Here is an 18,792-nt window from a genome sequence, read left to right on the forward strand (position 1 = left end):
AGTCCCCCCCCCCCCCCCCCCCCCCCCCCCCCCCCGGATAAATCATTTGTTAATACCTATTTGCTGCTTTCAGTCTAGAAAGGCCTAGCTTACAGATTTGTGATCTCAATAATGAAAAATGAAATAACATGTAAATGTTATCTTCTCACTAACCAATGGCATAAATATGATACAGAAAATGATTTGCAACATATTATTAAGTGTGTAAAGCTGATTTGTTTGCAATAAGTTAACAAACATTAACTAATGACCCATAAATGACGTGCACTTCTTTGCCATCGCAAAAGTATGCCAAACTATATGAAGACTCTAAGTATACTACCAAACATGAAATTCACTTTAAAGCTTTAAAATCCACATCTACATACCTGCAGCTGTGTGTTTCTTTCTAAATTTTATTCGATAGAAAATACAAGAACTCTCAAAATCTTCCCAGTGCTAACATGCATTTGTTCTACCTTCCAAATGACTTTATTATTTTGAAAATGCATTTTAAAATCATTTTAAAAATACTGATTGTCGTATAAAAAAAGCATAAATATATGTTATGTTGTCAGTTGCACATCTTGCAATGAACCGTTAGTCATGGGTCTAAGTTGTGCAGTTATAGTAACAGCAACTTGGAATTTTCCATTCAATTCATTCTTGAATAAAATTCCTATTAATGAATTTGTCACTATACATCATGGAAATAGTTTGACTAGGAGCAGTCTAGCATTAATTAAAACCATAATGGGATGATATTGTAGGTGAAACACTACAAGCTAAGAGCTGTTGCAACAGCTCTTCTCCACACAGGGACAGGACATGTTGTACAATCTACATTACATGTGCATCATGTGGAGACAGAGAACACAAAACACTGAATTCCCAAACATGCCCTACACCATTTTCCCATTTCAGGTATTTATTAATGAGAGACAACAAGCTGGCACGCTGTTGTTGGTGTTTTCCCTCCACCATCCCACCTGCTTGAAATTTACTCATTGGTATCTCATTAATCTCTACAACTTAGCTCCTCCTTTCCACTTACATATAAGAGTGCCCTCTGCTTCATCTTTAATTCCTTATTTTATTACTTTACCCTCATCTTTCCTCTGCCTGTGTTGCCCCATAATTGCTTCTATCAAAAAGAAGGGAAGAAGAAATAGCAGAGAAAGCAGAATATGAAGAAGCCGATGACCCAGTTGACTGAGTAGATGTAGATGATGACCATGTCCATGTCGAATCGCCAGCCTCGAGAGTCATCCTCGAAGTCAATGGCGTCCATACGGTAGCCTCCTCCATGGGGGAACTGGCGTCTGGCAATAGGACTGGACTGCCTTTGGAAGCCTAATTTGAAAAAAAAAAAAAAGGATTCCTTTTTAAAAATTATGTTCCAAAATTTAATAGAACTGATTTACATACTATTTCCACACTTCCTGCCTCACTTAGATTCACGTGAGTTACGATAGATTGCAAGATGAAAAATTTTCATCATGAGAAATGAACCAGAATGGCAAGCTACTGTTAAGGGAGATCGTACTCTCAGTCATAGTTTTGGGAAATTGGCAGTTCAGTGGTATAAAAAGGATTTTACCACCAATGAAAAACACATTAAATTTGTTTACCTTATGGGGCTGATTAAGATTTTTTTCTTTTGTGCCAATTAGGTTAATATCTTAACATTTAACCTTATTTTTGCTATTCAGCAGAGTTACACACCTGATAGAAGAGGCTATGATACAATATGTATATCATAATAAACAAAGATAACATTAAAAATGTGAATGTTTGTGGGTTTTTTAAACTAAAAATTGTGGGGTGGGTAGTCAAACATTTCTTTGGTGGATGGGATTTTTCTGCATTTAGGACTAATAATGCCAAAATTTTGGTAAATGTCAAACTAGTCACCCCTTGGAGAAGTCTTTGGCAAATGAAAGCAATTTTGTCTAAGCACATAAAAATGCAAGAGCTTGTGGTTTAAATAGAGAGCAGATATAGTTGTGTTTCAAATTCCAAATTAGTATATTTTTAGGTGCTGCTGGTATTTTGTCTAACTATTGATCTTATGTATGTGAACTTAAAAACTTGCCACCAAAGATGCGGAAGAGTTTCCTGCAGCTCGGGAGAGGCCACTTGGCACAGCTTGCTTTCTGAAAGTTCTGTTTCCGGGACAGATATTCCTTTGGGAAAAACGTCCTTGCCGTTTGGTTCAGCTCTGCGAGACAGACAAAGAGACAGATTTATTCAGCATATTCAAAAAACACATCAGACGTTGCATCACTAGCCATCCTAATTTTCTCCCTGTTCTGTTTCTGCATGACCTTGGCTCTGGTAATCAACACAAGAATCTAATCTTGTCATCTAATCATTAACAAGAGCCCTCAGTGTTTCTACAGTCCTCATAACCATCCCATCCTCGCTGCTCACTTTCTGCCACATATATCTAGAAGTAGGCCAACGTGATTCACAAAAGTTCATTACTTATTCATACACTTGTCCAAATCAGACTACATTGTATGTAATCAGTGTGCAGTCGTCATGAGGTTACATAAAATACTGCTGCCAGTACATGCAGTCCTATAAATGCAAAAACACACATTATTACAGTGCCTTGCATGACATTGTCTTGTAAAAGATTATGTACAGTGTAAGGGTTTGATTTTTCACTGGTTAAAAAAAGAAGCATCTCTCCTTTTTATGTTTTCTACCAAAAAGGAGTACAACTTCTTATTTCCATCAGAGCGCACTAAATGAAAGTGTTCAGACTGCGTTTGATTTTGTCTTCTCAGTCTCTGTGACTCATCTGGTCAGAACTGAACTAAAGGTCTGCTCTGCTCCCTGTGGGACCACTGCAGCTGGGCTCTCACAATAATCTGCAGCTTAGATGTCATCTGCATGACAAGCAACAAATATAGGAACCACATGTAGCTGTAATATATGCAATACTATGTCTCCTGTGTCATCATTTTTAAAGGCAGTTACTGTTTCTGATTGACTGTACTTCAAAAACAAACATCTTTTGTTCAGTCTAGAATGCTGATAATGGTGTAGCATAAAAGTGACTATAGTTTGTCAGAACTGATGCATCTTTCTGATTGTTGTTATTTTGCACAATAATCACATTTCTGCTCATTATCTCACCCTTTTGGAAGAAGACATGGGTTATGATGGTTCTGCACAGGGGGCACGGGGTGTTAGTGGGGCTGTTCTTAGCCAGCGTCCTCAGACAGGGTTCACAGAAGATGTGGTTGCAGGGATGACACATGTAAGGACTGAAGTACACGTCCAAGCACACAGCACAGATGTAACCTTCTCTGTCGCAGGCGCTCAGGCCCTCGTCGTCCTCGCTGCTGCTACTGCTGGATTGGTTCCCTGTTGAACTCTGAGGGTGGAGAAAAACCCAGAATTAGAGAAGACACCTAATGATAATTAAGAATCAAGCAACTTCCAGGCTACATGAGAGCAAACATCTTTCCTTGCATGACTTCAGACATTCTACTCATGCATATAATGCTGATGGAGGCAATCAAACACAAATACACTGACAGTCAATAGAAACTTTGAGACCATATTTTTCAACATAATTTTTATTTTGAAGCCCGAAACTGGATTTTCTTCATATGAATCATTTGTTTAGCATATTGGCATACAGAAACAAAAATCTAAAGTTTCAAGAATGATTTCAAAATAAAGAATTTCACAAAAGAAAACGGCACCTGCCAAACACAAAGTCACAACAGTCAATACCGAGTATGGCCTCCATTTGCTTCGATGCAGGCAGCAATCCGTCGGCGCATGCTTTGGACCAGGCTTCTGATTGTGGGTTGGGAACAGCCCATACGCCTGGCTACATCACTGTAGCTCAAACCGGCCTCCACCATACCCAGTGCCCGGAGACGTTGTTCATGTGATAGACGCGGCATGATGCTGTTCACTGGACTCACAATGGTGGCCTTTTTTGGGCCTTTATATAGGCCTTCAAAACCCATTTTCAAATTGTGCAGATACTCACTGAGTATTGCTTGGTGTGTATTTGGTTCACTTTTGCAAAGTGACCAACCCATGTGCAATGAATCATGACAAAATGACAACTCATCATTATCTCAACTACCAGAGCACTAGATCATCAGTAAATTCACAATGAATAATTACAACCCCCCTACAAGTAGAATTCTGCGTACATTTCTACCTCAAAGTTTCTATTGACTGTCAATATACATTAATTTGCAAGCAAATATATGTTTATGTAATGTTATCCCTTAAAAAAGATTAAAAATTGCAATGGTAGTATGATTATCAACGAAAATGCGCCAAAAGTTTTCTTGAGATTTTTGCCTCTGCTTTATCTTCATTGTAAAAACCATTTCTGCTTGGTCATGCCTACATGAAGTGACCTTCTCATAAAGGTATTTTATCAACTCCTTGCCTCAGGTAACTGTATTAATGAGAGCAAACCAGAAATCTGACCCCCTCACATAGAAGATGTTAAGCATATATTATCACTACAAGATGTCGTTCTACCAGCTGGCAGGTAAAATATATGTGAAAATGTCTTTTTATTCTGCAGTCCTCTTGAGATCCTGCTTGAAATGCTCTTCTCTTTTTCCATCCCCTTTGATGAGTGTAAACCTCTTTGACGCCCACCTGGACGGTGCAGTGAGATGTGTGAGGACATGAGGGTGTCAGGTGTGAGTTCAGTGGAGTGAACTGTCTACCTACATACATATTCTCGAGTCTCGCAGTAAAACATAAACCCTGTTTGTTAGAGAAAACAATGTGACCCTACCAATGGCCTTAATACAAACTCCATTCACTTTACAGAAACAGGAAAGTAATATATCTCAGGCTTTACCACCTAAATCTAAGTTTTTTCATATAGCCCACACTATGAGATATGCGTAAACAGTACAATAAGAAAAAAATATTTATTTTAAACCCACAGACAGACAGACAGACAGTCTTTTCCTATTTTTTAATCATCAACTTGCCCTCCTTCCCAAGAGTCTCTGCACCTGAATCCATCCTCAACTTCCCATTTCCAAATCCCATCTATAAGTCACATTAGTGGATGTACCAAAACTCATTCTGAGAACAGTATCTGGGGTTTCTTCTGTCCCCCCACCTCCTTCTTAGACATTAGACATGTGTTGGCAGCCCCTCTGAAGGATTGGTGTCTAAATCTATAGTGCTGTACAAAAAAAAAAAGAAAGAAAAGCCTAGGGGGTGTTTCCAGAGTAATTACCACTTTCTCGCCCAGGGCAACCTCCAGGGACATTCCTGTTGCACCAGCCCTGCTTCCCAAGGTGTGCCATTAACACAGAGAAGAGAACACAGAGCGCTCCCAGGTAATCACAGACACCGAGGTTCTCCCCTGGAAACATGCACCGTAACATGGCAGCTTTGTCGTGGCTACAATGGGAAGGAGACGCCTAAATAAAGATGCTCATTCTATAACCGACGGAAGTAAAGTTTACCTCAATAAAGCCAACTTTTTTGTGGATCAAACATCCAGTTAACCACTCAAACTGACTGGAGCTTGATTTCACTGCTACAGCTCCTAAACCAATACCCCCCAAAAGATGTAATTTGTTTAAATTTGACAGAATAATAATTATATTACGATTACAATATGTGTTTTTGCTCAATTTCATATACCAGCAAAAACCACATCAATTTTTGTACAAACAAGCCAAGTTGGAAACAGGCCAACACTAGTCACACCTCAGGGAAAAATTACTTCCTTTGGTTTGTTAGTGCACAATAACTCCCACCGTACCTTCATCCTGCTGTATACTGCATTCAAAAGTACCACATCACATTGCACTCAGATAGTCAAATGAGATTCTAGTGGATAGATGAAATCTATCTTTTCAACAAACCAAGAAGGCAAAATTGCATGAATGCAGTATTTCTAGAAACAGTTTGGGGCAGGGGATAAACAACTAAAACTGTTCACTTGCTGAAACAAATATGCATTTCCAAAATATAAACCAGGCTTTGTGACCAGAAGGTTCAATCCAGACAAAGCTAAAAAAAAAAAAATAATAATAATAAGAGAAAAGCTATTGCTGACCAGACAGAATGAGTCCCGAATGCAGCAATGATGTTCAGAGGCTACAGCAAAAATGCTGTGGTTGTACTTATCTTTACCCAAGTGAGACTGAATGCAACTCTGCAGGCATAAAGTTGGGTTAAGCTGAGAAAAGACCATACATTAGGCTTGGTAATGATAAATGAGCAAGGATACTCATTCAGTTTCCTACCAAATAAATGAAAGTAGAGGAATATCTAATTGGACAAATAAGCTTAATTTTTTCTCTGGAAGTTAACTATGAAGATCAATACTGCTCTCAAGGGTCTGTGTATCATACTGAGAAAGGAGGTCATTTGCTTAGCTTAGCATAAATACAGAGTGACTAGCATTATTAAAGCTCACATATTAGCACGTCAAATCCTGTTTGTTTAATTCACAAACACTTTCATGCATTTTCCTCATAGTTGCATCAGTTCCCTCCCACAGATATAATCCACCACATAATAATGGACTCAATTATACCTGCACGAACCTGATACTGGGGGTACTATGTTTGTATAGCACAGCTGGTCAATAACACACCTACTCCAGTGAGCCAGAGAGGGAAGAATCTTAGCTAAAAATGATATATTCAGCAGGGGAACATAGAATTAGGAAACTGATATTATGAAAGTCTAAATACAGCTAATTTTGATCTGTTTTCTGTAATACAACAGTCTGAGTCATTTCAGTCTACCGACATGACTGCAGAGCTGCAGCAGCCAATCAAAACAGAATCTGCTCTTTTGTGTGGTTGGTTTTGAAGGGCTCTCTGCCCAAGCCTCATCATGCAACTAATTCAGCTGTGACCCCACTTTAAACCACACACACAATGGCTATTGAAATGAGCTGGGTGCTGATATGGCTGTCGGGAGTCAGACTCGAGACGAAATGAACATAAAACAGACACACGCTCAGAAACGTGTAGTCAAACACTGACAGTGCCACAAATAAAAACAGTGACAAATGGATACAGTGAAGCAATATTTAAGTCTGATTTTTGTGCTTGTTGTTTTGTGCCACACACTTATGTGCACATGGATTTACTTTATTTTTCACATTAGCCTTCCATCTTAAAACATAAATAGGCCTTTAAGTGGATCGATTAGGTAATTTAAGGCTGAAGTGCCTGACTATAAATCTCAGGGCACCTCTTGAGAAGCTTTACAGTTTGCTGCATCCACAAAATCTCTTAAAGCCACAATGTTGCCAAAGTTAAAGACCAAAGAAGGTTTCTTTTCAACATGCTCCTCATGAAGCATCCTGCTAATGCAAGCTGATACAGATGCAGGAGAAGTTTGATTTGCTTAATGATAAAATATGTCATCCTGCTTTCTGGTTTTGCATACAAATCCTAATCCTTGAATCACTGGCAAAACATTCAGTGAAATAACACTGATTTCGGTACCAGTGTGATACAGTGTCATTCACCTGTCTGCTCTCCTGCTGTTGAGTTTGTCTCCACTTCTCTCTTCTCCTTTGCCTCCTCCTCAGACTTTTGATCCTGTTCTTCTCTCTTTTACTTATCCTCCTCTCTCCATGAGGAATGTAAGGCAGCACCACTGCTGAGGTCATGGGTTGACTCATCACCTCCATCACCCCACTGGCACCTTCCTCACCATCTTCCACGTTCTCCTCATCTTCCTCATCCTCTTCTTCTTCCTCCCCTAACTCTGGAAAGGTGAGAGGCGGGAGGTGTGTCTGACAGTGATGGCTTTGTGATGAACATCCGATTGCTGCCCCTGTTCTCACCTCCACCCAGAATGGATCTTGCTCTCTGGATGAAGTGAGTGAGAAGCTGTGTAAGTCCCCTGCAGATGACCTGGATGAGACTCTCTGAGGTGAAGACCTGGTTCGGACAGCAGGCCGAGGAGAGCGAGAGTTTACACTGGAAGAGACGGTACGAGTGTGGCCGTTGCACTGATGTCTTGGACATGTGTGTCCTCTCTGCAGGCTGTTTGATCCTTCTCCAATTTCCAAAATGCTGCTTAATTGAATGTCAGAGTTACTGCTGGATAAACTTTCAGTGCTTCCCTGTCTAGCCTGGGATCCTTCTCTGTGTGTCTGAGCTTGTTCTGTTGCTCTCTGTCTTTGCTTTCCTCCTAAATGTTCAGCACTTTGTCTCTCTTCACTCCTGTCTTGGTTTCCGTCTCTCCATCTTCCTCTGTTGTTTTCACAGCAGGTCTTTTTAAAAGCTTTCCTCCCAGGTAGGGCAGGCCTTGCTTGTTGCTCCACGCTGCTCGAATGTCCCTCTCCGGTCGAATCCGCACTCCTCAGAACAGGCCTCGCCACCTTAAAGCACGAAGCATGAGCCTCATTGTTACTGTTTTCTTCACTGGCATCCTCACTTCCACTACCTCCAACTCTGCTTGAGCCATTTACACCAGAAGCTCCCACACGGGAGCTCATGATGGCACTTTCAAGCCTCTCAGTCACCAGCAGAGCACATCTGATGCCACTTCAACCAGACAGCCTCGCCTTTCCCCTGCTGTCATCCATCTCTCTTTCTTCTTTCTGCCTCCCACTTCTTCTGGATGTATAGATTCAAGCTCCTTTTTTAAGAGCTAGGGGGACTGTTCCAGCGCAGAGGAGGTGAGCAGTGCGGCTCTCTGGCTTGGCCTATCCTGCCCCTGTTCGCCCCCTGGGGCATTCCACACTGTTGACAAAGACAAAGTCCCTGCAGTGAGCCCCATTACAATAGGTGGACTGTTCATGGCCTCACTATTGTTCAGAGTGACCTATAGAAAACACACCACTATGCAACCACTGAACTCACAAAAATAAGGTGAAAAAGCCAGAGCACTGTTTCTTTTTCTCATGTCCACTACCATGGTGTCAGCTTTTTCCACTCACTGGTTGATAAGCAGAGCACAGAGTCATTTCTGTGTTTGTGTGTATACCTGTATGTGATTTCATTTCTACTGGTGCATTATTATCAAGGGCCTCCTGTGTACCTTTTAGACCCAACAAAAATGGAAATGTTTTTGAGGGAAAGATAGCAGCACTTGCACTTTGTTACAAAAAGGTATACTTAATGCTTCTAAATAAAGAATAATGAGAGAATAACAGATTCATTAGTGCAATGAATAAAGAGAAAGGCCAAAGAACAATGTGAGACATCCATAATAGACCTTTTTCATAGCAGCTATTTTGACATGAAGTAGCAGGTAAACGAGTGTATTAATAATATGATTTTTTTTTCTTTTTAGATGCAGAGCTTTATGAATGGGATTATTAACACCAGTATTTTAAGGGTTACATTTAATTAAGGCCAATATGGAATCTGCTGACTAATTCGATTAAATGTGTGGATATCTCAGTAACTATATAGAAATTTCTGCAATATAACAGGCTGATATGTTTTCAAAGTTAAATAACAAAACAATAATGATTTTATGCATTTCAATATACAATTTTACCTTTCAAAGCATAACATGGATGGATGAATTGATTATGTCATTGTATTCAAAGAAGCCTATCGGTGTAATTGTCATATCCCTGTTTAATTTTGCCATTACACCCCTGTATACTGTCACTTGCCATCCACTGCATAGATATCATCCCACTTTGCTCCATGTTTCAGTCACCTGACTCCTCACACCCACCTCAGCTGTTTTCCACTCTCTAATCATCTCTTAGAATAGATATACTTGCTGTCTTTTCACAGCCTTTTGCCGGTTTGCTTTGTCAGATTCTTGCATCATTCTTGTACTATTACTGATGTTGTTTGCTGCCCATGAACCTATTTGATCCTTTATCTATCCCTCATTAGTTAATGTAATAAAAGCACTGAATTGTACCTGCCATTTAAGATTTGCTGGAATGTGCTATATGTCTCATTTTTAGCTGTTTGTCTAAAGTAGAAAATTGTATGTATAGTTCCATAAATACTTCCACAGCTTGTGTTTTGGTTTCTCTATTCAGCACAGCCTGGACACTTGAGTGTGTCTCTGTGATGCTAAATGCTCTCAACATCACGGAGTCAGTCTGGGATTATATAAAAATACCAAAGTACTGGAGACAGTTCAATCCACTGAAGAACTGTGACAGTCCTCCAAAGATGCTGCCCACCTGCCAAGTAACTTAAACAACAACTGTGTTCAAGGATACCTTGGAGAGTTGGTGCCGTTTAAAAGGCAAAGAGGGGTCACATCAAATACTGATTTGATTTTGGAGTTTTCTGCTTACTGCAATTTGTATGAAGACTCAGGGGAGTATTTGTTTTCAAGCATCCTTACACAACATCGCACTATGAACATTTGGATGGAGCTTTCTTTGTTTACGGCATGTCATTTGACACACACACGGGAAACATCATACAGAAAGAAGATCTGAGCCTAGTACTTGCGTCATTGTGTTTTAGGAGGTTATTTCATGTGTGAATCTAGTTTGATTATTAATTTTGGGTTTAAAACAGCACACATTCACAGGCACAATCTTCAAACTTCCTAACTGGAAAAATTAACTGATTCAACACCCAGAATTTTGCAGAAAAAAAAAGCTTCTCAACATTGATAAATACTGTTCAACAGTCAGTTTTGGGATTTTTCAAACAGTGCTAGTTGTGATTTGTGAAGATTAAATTGTGACTTCAATTAATAGTTATACAGGAAAGGCACAAACTGGGTCCAGCTGAACTTAGTGCTGGTGACTTGAAGAAATTTCCTGATAATGAACTGCTGTGGTTAAACTTGCAAAAATGCAATTTTTGATATAAAAATACCTCAATAAACCCTTTGCAAAAGAATAATTTCTGTTTACTGGGCTTTCGCAACATAAGTAGTGTCAGACAAATTCAAGGCAGCCAATGAGAGTGAAGGTTAACACACAGTCCATCTTTATATACAGTCTGATGCCACAGACACAAAAGGCTAAAACTCTTACACTGATGGTTGTAACTACTGATTCTCCCAGTTACAGTTTTCTGAGACACTGTCCAGCAGGAATAATTTTTTTTGCAGATCCCGATTTAAAGTTTTAAATCTAAATTTTACATTTAAGCTCTTCATTTTTGCTATTCATATGTCTCAATTTATATCATTTTTCAAATGTGCAATCCACAATTGACAGATTTCTTTTCCTTTTCAACATTTTGAAGGCCTGATATGACTCTGGGGGATTATGATAGGCTAATAGTTATTGTTGTCATTGTTTATTTGTAAGTTCTTTTTCAATCATTTGAATTTTGAGTTAAATTATCTTCCATACTTGGACCACATAACAGAAATCTCCTCCCTCCCTTCACCCTGCAAAATAACCCTTGTTTGTCTGTGTTTCCTCAGGCTCACTGCTGGCATTAATCGCTGGCTCAAATACATTCAAATAGAAAAGTCACTGCTGTTTGCCAGGGATTCCCCTCTCGCTATGTCTCTGTCACACATGAGGTGTTTGGTCATCATCTCTCTTCAGCCATCCTACTATCCTACCATCATCTCCCACTGGAGCCCAACCCTTCCCTGAGCCCAGAGCACAGATGGAGCAGCAGCCCTCATTTGGTTGCAGTACCGGCTGTGGCCAGCAGATGACAACCGTATTCCTCTCTGGGCTGTGGAGGAGCTGTCTCTGGTCCTGAAACTATCTTTCGCTCCCAGCGCTCTGGAGGTTTTACGTTTCTCCCTCCATCTCGGTTCAAAATGCAAAACTGCATCTGTAAATGCTTGTTTTTTGGTCCTATTTGAGCTATTTTACCTGATGAAATGTGTTTCCAATGAAACTGACTTTAAGGAAAAGTTCATTTGAAGTCGTGAAAGATTTTTCTCTCGGTTAATATGTCCACTCGAGGTATTCCACCGACAGACTTGCCTTGTTTGCTGGTTTTTAGTGACAGGCTATCTTGCTATTTTGTAATAAATCCGTTAAAATTAGTCCTGGCTCACATTTACCGGTTCAGATGAAGGCTAAACTAAAAGAAAATCCACAGAATGCTGTAGTCAGTGAGTCCACAGGGTAAAATAAATGACAAGGGGGGGGAAAGAAAGTACAGAGCTGTGCACCCTCATCGGCTGTCTGCAGTGAAAAACGAAGCAACAAGGAGAGCAAAGGCACAAAACTCCAGGGCGACCTCCTCCCGGTCTGACGTACCCAAAGCTGTTGGTATAAATGAATTCACGGCGTCACCGAGCTCAGATGATTCGCAGTACCAGTGAGCGCACCCGGCTGTCAACATTCACGGGCTACAACACACACAAGCTTCCCTCACACACACTCACAAACACGCCTGCGTCATGCGTCCTGAGAGCGACAGCACGAACTCGGTAACTCCGATGGACTCGGTAAAGCGCACAGCAGCAGCAGCAGCAGTCTGACGGGCTGACTGCCTCCTGCCTTTCTGTCCACTCGTGTGTCCCCAACTGCTTTGGGAAAGTTGCGCTCTGAGTGTGGCCACATTATGGATTTTATAACAGCAAGCGGCAACGACAGCAACGCGACAAGCGGTTACCCAGATGGGGTGGAAGTGGTTGGCGACTGGGACGGGGGTGAGAATGGCACAGGGTCTGGGTCTCAGCCAGATCTGGTGCTGAGTTATCAAATTATCACTTCTCTGCTTCTGGGGGCCCTCATCCTCTGCTCCATTTTTGGCAATGCTTGCGTCGTGGCAGCCATCGCCCTGGAGAGATCTCTCCAGAATGTGGCCAACTATCTGATCGGATCCCTGGCAGTGACAGACCTCATGGTGTCGGTGCTGGTTCTGCCAATGGCAGCCCTCTACCAGGTTTTGAACAAGTGGACTTTGGGGCAGGAGATCTGTGATTTATTCATCTCTCTGGATGTACTGTGTTGCACATCATCCATCCTACATCTGTGCGCAATCGCCTTGGACAGGTACTGGGCCATAACAGACCCCATTGACTATGTAAATAAACGGACACCCAGGAGAGCTGCGTTCTTGATTAGTGTCACTTGGTTAATTGGTTTCTCCATCTCTATTCCGCCTATGTTAGGCTGGAGAAGCGCTGAAGACAGGGCGAACCCCGACGCCTGCATGATCAGCCAGGACCCGGGTTACACCATCTACTCCACGTTTGGGGCTTTTTACATTCCGCTCATTCTCATGCTGGTCCTGTACGGGCGAATATTCAGGGCTGCTCGGTTTCGGATTCGAAAGACAGTGAAGAAAACCGAGAAGGCAAAAGTGTCAGACAAGTGCTCGGCCGTGTCTCCAGCCATCTTCCACAAGAAAACCAACGGGGAGGCCGGAGGAAAGGGCTGGAAGCGCGGCGACGACTCCAAAACCAGTTCTCCGTGCGTAAACGGCGCGGTGAAGCATGGAGACGAGGGCGAGTCGCTGGAGATCATAGAAGTTATCAGTAACTCCAAGACGCACCTGCCTCTGCCCAACACCCCACAGTCGTCCTCGCACGGCTACGAAAACATGAACGAGAAGAACTCGGGGGCGAAGAGGAAGCTTGCACTGGCCCGGGAGCGTAAAACGGTGAAAACGCTCGGGATCATCATGGGAACTTTCATCTTCTGCTGGCTGCCCTTTTTCATCGTTGCGCTGGTGCTGCCTTTCTGTGCAGAGAGCTGCTATATGCCTGAGTGGCTGGGTGCAGTCATAAACTGGCTGGGATACTCCAACTCTCTCCTCAACCCCATCATATATGCCTACTTCAACAAAGACTTCCAAAGTGCTTTCAAGAAGATCATAAAATGCAAATTCCACAGACCGTAAAAAAGTGCACAGTTTTATCAAACATTTAACTAAACGTGGAGCAAATAAAAGGACAGCAGGAAATGTTCAATGACTGTGTAGAAACAGCAAAAAATATGACATACAGACTATTTTATTCAGGGACTTTCAGGTGTGCGTATGAGGGTCGTGTAAAAAAAGAATAGTAATAAACCCAACCATGAAATGAGACAAGACAGGAACTTTTTGCTCTTAATGTACAAGCTCATGTTTGTTCAGTGTTGTAGCTACAGTACTATTTAGCCTATATGCGACTGTAGCCATCGTTGTATTGCCATGCAAGACGTGTCATGTGCTGATTCCATGCATTTTTATCATGAGGCACGCTGGGTATTTCCGTCCCATGCCACGAGCTTTGTAGCACTGAAACAATAAAAGCAATCAAAGTTTGTCATTAAGAAATATTGACTCAGTGTTTGTTTAGAGAATTAAAGAAACAGTCATGAGCTAAGAAGAGGCCAAGAAGCCTGTTATGAAACATCAGTTTGTCCCTGTGTCATCATATATCTTCATACACGTAATAAGGAGTGGATCATTTGCTGTGTTATTGAGAAAACAAAGCAATTCATCAGTTTGCTTTGGCAGGCCACACTGTTGGGGGTGGAGGGGGGAAGGAATCAGCACATAGATGTGGAACAAAGACTGCTGTATATCCATCAAATCCATCTCAAAGCTGAAATCAAAAGCAGATGGGCATTTTTTTTCCACTAAAGTGGAGCCTGATATTACATTTATGATGACATGCTCTCAGTCTACCCCTCTCTGTCTGTTTCTTGTCTTATTCAGACCTCCCCCATTCCATTTTTCGATTTCTGAGTTCAAGATTGTCCCTCGTGTGTGAGAGAAAAACAGACACAACAACAGAACGTGACAGAAAGATTGCTCATGAGAAAGATCAAGGGAGAGTATTGAACACTTTCTTTCTCCCCCTCCAGTATCAGATTATTGGACAAATGTCTTTCTCCGTAAGAGTTGACTATAAAATGCATTGTTAGAACATCAACATAAAAAAGGGACAAAAACTGTCCTGAATTTATCTCATAATGTGGAGGGTTACTGTGAAAAATAGACCACATAACGCAAAGAGTTGCAGGAAACCCTCCTCTGTGTAGAACCGTTCGCATCCGTCAAACAAATCCCAGATGCAAATCCACTTACAGCAGATAGAAAGATAAAGACAGTCAGACATGAAAAGAGGAAAGGAGGAAAAACAACTTTCAGGAAGAAGCCCCATTGAGGCCCTGCAAGCTATACAATACAAGACGGGTGGCGAGCTGGCGTGTTGTCATGGCAACACATCAAGCCCAAGGAATTATGGGTCAGTCGGGCCAGCTGAAGACAGGCAGGAACGTGAGCCGCAGCATGACAATGTAGAGATGACACCTGTGGCAAGCAAATATATTCTGGCAAAACCATGTGGTGTTTCGTTGGAGAAAACCTAAAAATGACAACTTGTTTGATTTATTTTAATCCACAAACATGACTTTCACTTATTATATAGGTGAAGCTTTAGATTTTTAAACAGCTTGACTAATCCACCACTCTTACTTGCCTTTACCACTATTTCACCTCTTTAAGTGGTATTTAAAGCCTCATAATGGAGTGTTCATATACTCCAGAGAAGAATCAGGAGTATTAACACTCAGTGAAAGACTGATAAACCTCTTAATACAGCTATGATCGCATTAAATGACATATGATCACATGCATGAACAAATCTGTGAGGAATGTAAGATAAACCGTTTTTATATGTGTGCAAATCATTTACACAAGTATATCATAAATCATGTAGAAATGTTGATCTTTAGAGCTGAATTTAGTTCGACAAAAGAAAAAGTCTGAGATAAAGATTCAAACTGTTACATTTCTTCATAGGCTTGCAGCTCCATCTTGCAGTTTTCATTTGTGGATGTATTTGTCATGGAGAAAAAGTCGTTTGAAATAGTTGAAAAATGAATCAAAAAGAAAAAATCTAATAAGACTGTCGCTATAATTAATATATATACACACAAATTTAAACTGCACAAATACTGTGTAATGTTATAATTTAATGTAAAATATCAAAACAAACCTATATGATTAAATTATATTCCATAATTTTGCCAACCATTTGCTTTAACTAACTTTCATTGTACCAGTTATGGATGCTTAACTTGAGACTGTTGACAAGCAAACACTTCAAATAATTCTGCTATTTTTTAGTAATGACAACACAACATGTTAGCCTTTTATACTTAAAAACTAAAAAGTGATGAATTACAATAAAGTGCAACTCAGTTGGCACCAGCAGCAGTATTTGCAGCCATGGGATATCATATTACAGTGTACTTCCGAGAAGATTAGTTAATTGAGTTTGAAAAGAAAAAAATCCTTTCATTACAGTTCAAAAATCATTTTTGATTTTATGAAATAAAGATTGTATCTCTGCTTTATGTGATGCAGTGATGAGCAGTAATAAGTACTTACATTAAAAGTAGCTGCACTCTAGCTGAAATGGTGATCAAATTAATAGATAGTCATCTGACAGAAAATGATTGTGCAGCAATTTTTTGATAGTCGCTAATTGATCATTTTCCCTCATGTCAGCTTCTCAGCTGTGAGGATTTGTTGCTATTTTTGGAAGTAAATCAAATATCTTTTCCTCTGAAGCTGCTAATCAAGTAAACACAGCTAAACAAACATTTACTCATTTCTGACACAATTTTCCTTAATAAAAAAAACAAAGAAACTTGCAGACAGCAGTTGCAATCTTACAATGGACTTGGAAGCTCAATGGCAGAGTACTTAACATGCCAAATGTTAATGATAAACTAAATCAGGCCTCCATATCAGACAGTCATAAAATCTACATAATCTCAACCTAATTTCAAAGCATGTAACAAAGCATTCAAGCTTTGATTGAATAATAATAATAATAAAAGCATAGCAAATCATACAGAGTGTCAAATTGTGTCTGGAGAAAATTGAGCTGGAGGGAGGAAGACATGAAAACCATGTCTTTTTTCATAACTTGAGTTTCCGTTCTCCATCTGATGACTTTTGCTGTAGTATTTCACGTGTCAATGCTCTCGGGGAAATTAATCTCATACCTGTGACCCTTTGGTCAAGTTCTGGGCTTATGATAGGCTCAGAGAAGCACGTAGAGAATGTGAGGCTCCGAGCAGAGTATATTTCTTAGCTGTGTCACACTGTCTGTAAGACCATTAAAATCATTACATTTTGGTCCTGGTGTATGGGATTACAAAGCAGATGACCTACTTTGAACTATTCGGTAATGTGAAAAGGTTTGGACTGTAGGACTGCATTAATCCCACTCACTCTGGGATTCTTAAATGTAATATAGGTAGGCGGGTGCAGTGTGATGACGAAGGAGCTTTTCCTTCAACCCAGCAACAGAATGGAGAGGAGAGGAGAGGAGAGGAGAGGAGAGGAGAGGAGAGGAGAGGAGAGGAGAGGAGAGGAGAGGAGAGGAGAGGAGAGGAGAGGAGAGGAGGATTATATAAATGGTGCCACTAACCTAAAAGGAACAACTGAAATTTAATGCATGTGTTGCCCTCTGGCCTAAAACTGTGAAAATTTAGCAGATTCTGCCCATAAACACCGTTTTGTTGTCAGTCCTGTTGAAGCATTTTAGCAAGCAGGTTAAAAAAAAAGTCAAGAGCAAATGCAGAACTCTTGATTCAATGCACTCAAAAATGTTCTAAACCACCTCTTCCAACAACACATGAGATATTAAACAATATGGATTTTATGTAGAAAGGTAACACAATAAATGACAAGTGTTTTCTCTCGAGAGCAACAGTGTCAGTTTTAAAGGTACATTCAATTTTGGCTGTGTAATTGTAATTTTCTTCACTGTGCTGCTTTGAAATTGATTTTACTGATCAATAGCAAACAACAGGTGCCAGCTGAATATGTACTGGTGTTATTGCTTTCATTTATATAAGTCAGTTCTTTAAAAGTTGGACGTTAGAAGCTGAAGAAAATGCAGACAATCAGTTCCTGTACTTCTACTTTGGTGTTAAACTTGAATGAGTTCACTTTGAGATGGTAATGTGAAAAGGTTTTGCACTCATCAAAGGATCCAATACATTTTAGACAATCAGTTCTGATCATACAATTCCAAAAACATGTTCCTGCTGTTCTTCAGATATTCAGAAACCTTAAAGCAGAGGGTCTTAGTTAGCATTTACTGTAGACTGACAAGGCGTTAAAATGGAGCTGATCCATCCATCGATTCATTAGCTTTACCCGCCTTAACCCAAACAGGTATTCATGCATTCATGCTCACACTCATTTAGAATCACCAGTTAATCTACAAATGCCTCTGGATTCTGTGAGGAAGCCAGAACAACTGCAGAAAACCCTCACAGGCACATTTAGAACATGAAAACTCCACGCAGAAAGGCCCCAGCCGACCAGCAGGTTTGAACCCTTCTTGCTGCGAGGTGACTTTGCTAAATGGTGCACCACGATGCCGCCCACAATATTGAGTTGATGTGGATCAAAAAATGTTTGAAATACACGCGCATGTGTTTTATAATTAACGTCATTAGTGAAATTTGACTCTCATAAGTCGAGCCTGTCACAGGGACTGATTTCAAAGGGAAATCTGAAAATAAACCAACAAATTTAGGCAGAATTCAAAGGAAGAGGGATTGCTTTGGTGATTTTTTTCAAAAACGCGACAGCCAAAAATATTTGTTGCATAAGGGCTGATGATGAAAGTTTTTTTTTTTTCAGCAATACAGGACATAAACACTTCATTTTTAATAACAATTCAAGGTCTAAAAGTGAACATTTGGAGATAATATATTAACCATCTCGAAATATGCGCATAAATGATGTTTATTGATTGTAAAAGGGTGGATGATGAAGGATTTATGAGGATTTGGAGCTGGGCAAGAGGATGCAGTTTGGGGAAGGCTTCATTAAAGATCTATTGTGGCTCAGGGGCTTGGTGAATCCCCCTGGTAGAGTGGGTGACAGACAGAGGGAGGGTGGGGAAACTAGAACAAACATATGCAGGGCAAAATAGGCACTT

At 40.5% G+C, this 18,792-nt stretch overlaps 2 protein-coding genes across 2 annotated transcripts; one reads left to right on the forward strand and one right to left on the reverse strand.

The window, feature by feature from the left end:
- Window positions 1-45: 45 nt before the first annotated feature.
- On the reverse strand, window positions 46-9,211 carry rnf180a (ring finger protein 180a). Its single transcript, XM_051950864.1, has 4 exons — window positions 7,490-9,211; window positions 3,127-3,367; window positions 2,075-2,200; window positions 46-1,332 (listed from the first exon to the last, which is right to left on the reverse strand). Exons 1-4 carry the CDS (start codon window positions 8,465-8,467, stop codon window positions 1,127-1,129), a joined length of 1,551 nt encoding a protein of 516 aa, XP_051806824.1. The 5' UTR covers window positions 8,468-9,211; the 3' UTR covers window positions 46-1,126.
- Window positions 9,212-12,101: 2,890 nt separating this feature from the next.
- Window positions 12,102-14,150, forward strand: htr1aa (5-hydroxytryptamine (serotonin) receptor 1A a). The gene has a single exon (XM_022191225.2). It carries the CDS (start codon window positions 12,447-12,449, stop codon window positions 13,728-13,730), a length of 1,284 nt encoding a protein of 427 aa, XP_022046917.1. The 5' UTR covers window positions 12,102-12,446; the 3' UTR covers window positions 13,731-14,150.
- The last annotated feature ends 4,642 nt before the right edge of the window (window positions 14,151-18,792 follow it).

Source organism: Acanthochromis polyacanthus, chromosome 7 (genome assembly GCF_021347895.1).
Source record: "Acanthochromis polyacanthus isolate Apoly-LR-REF ecotype Palm Island chromosome 7, KAUST_Apoly_ChrSc, whole genome shotgun sequence".
NCBI lineage: Eukaryota > Metazoa > Chordata > Actinopteri > Pomacentridae > Acanthochromis > Acanthochromis polyacanthus.

What these genes read in the sequence shown, in the direction of transcription:
- rnf180a (XM_051950864.1), bottom strand. Translation starts at nt 8,467, where the DNA reads ATGAGCTCCCGTGTGGGAGCTTCTGGTGTAAATGGCTCAAGCAGAGTT. An exon ending in AACAGCAGGAGAGCAGACAG is followed by an intron (nt 3,368 to 7,489) that starts GTGAATGACACT and finishes CTCCACCCTCAG; the next exon opens with AGTTCAACAGGGAACCAATC. An exon ending in CCATGTCTTCTTCCAAAAGG is followed by an intron (nt 2,201 to 3,126) that starts GTGAGATAATGA and finishes TCTGTCTCGCAG; the next exon opens with AGCTGAACCAAACGGCAAGG.
- htr1aa (XM_022191225.2), top strand. Translation starts at nt 12,447, where the DNA reads ATGGATTTTATAACAGCAAGCGGCAACGACAGCAACGCGACAAGCGGT.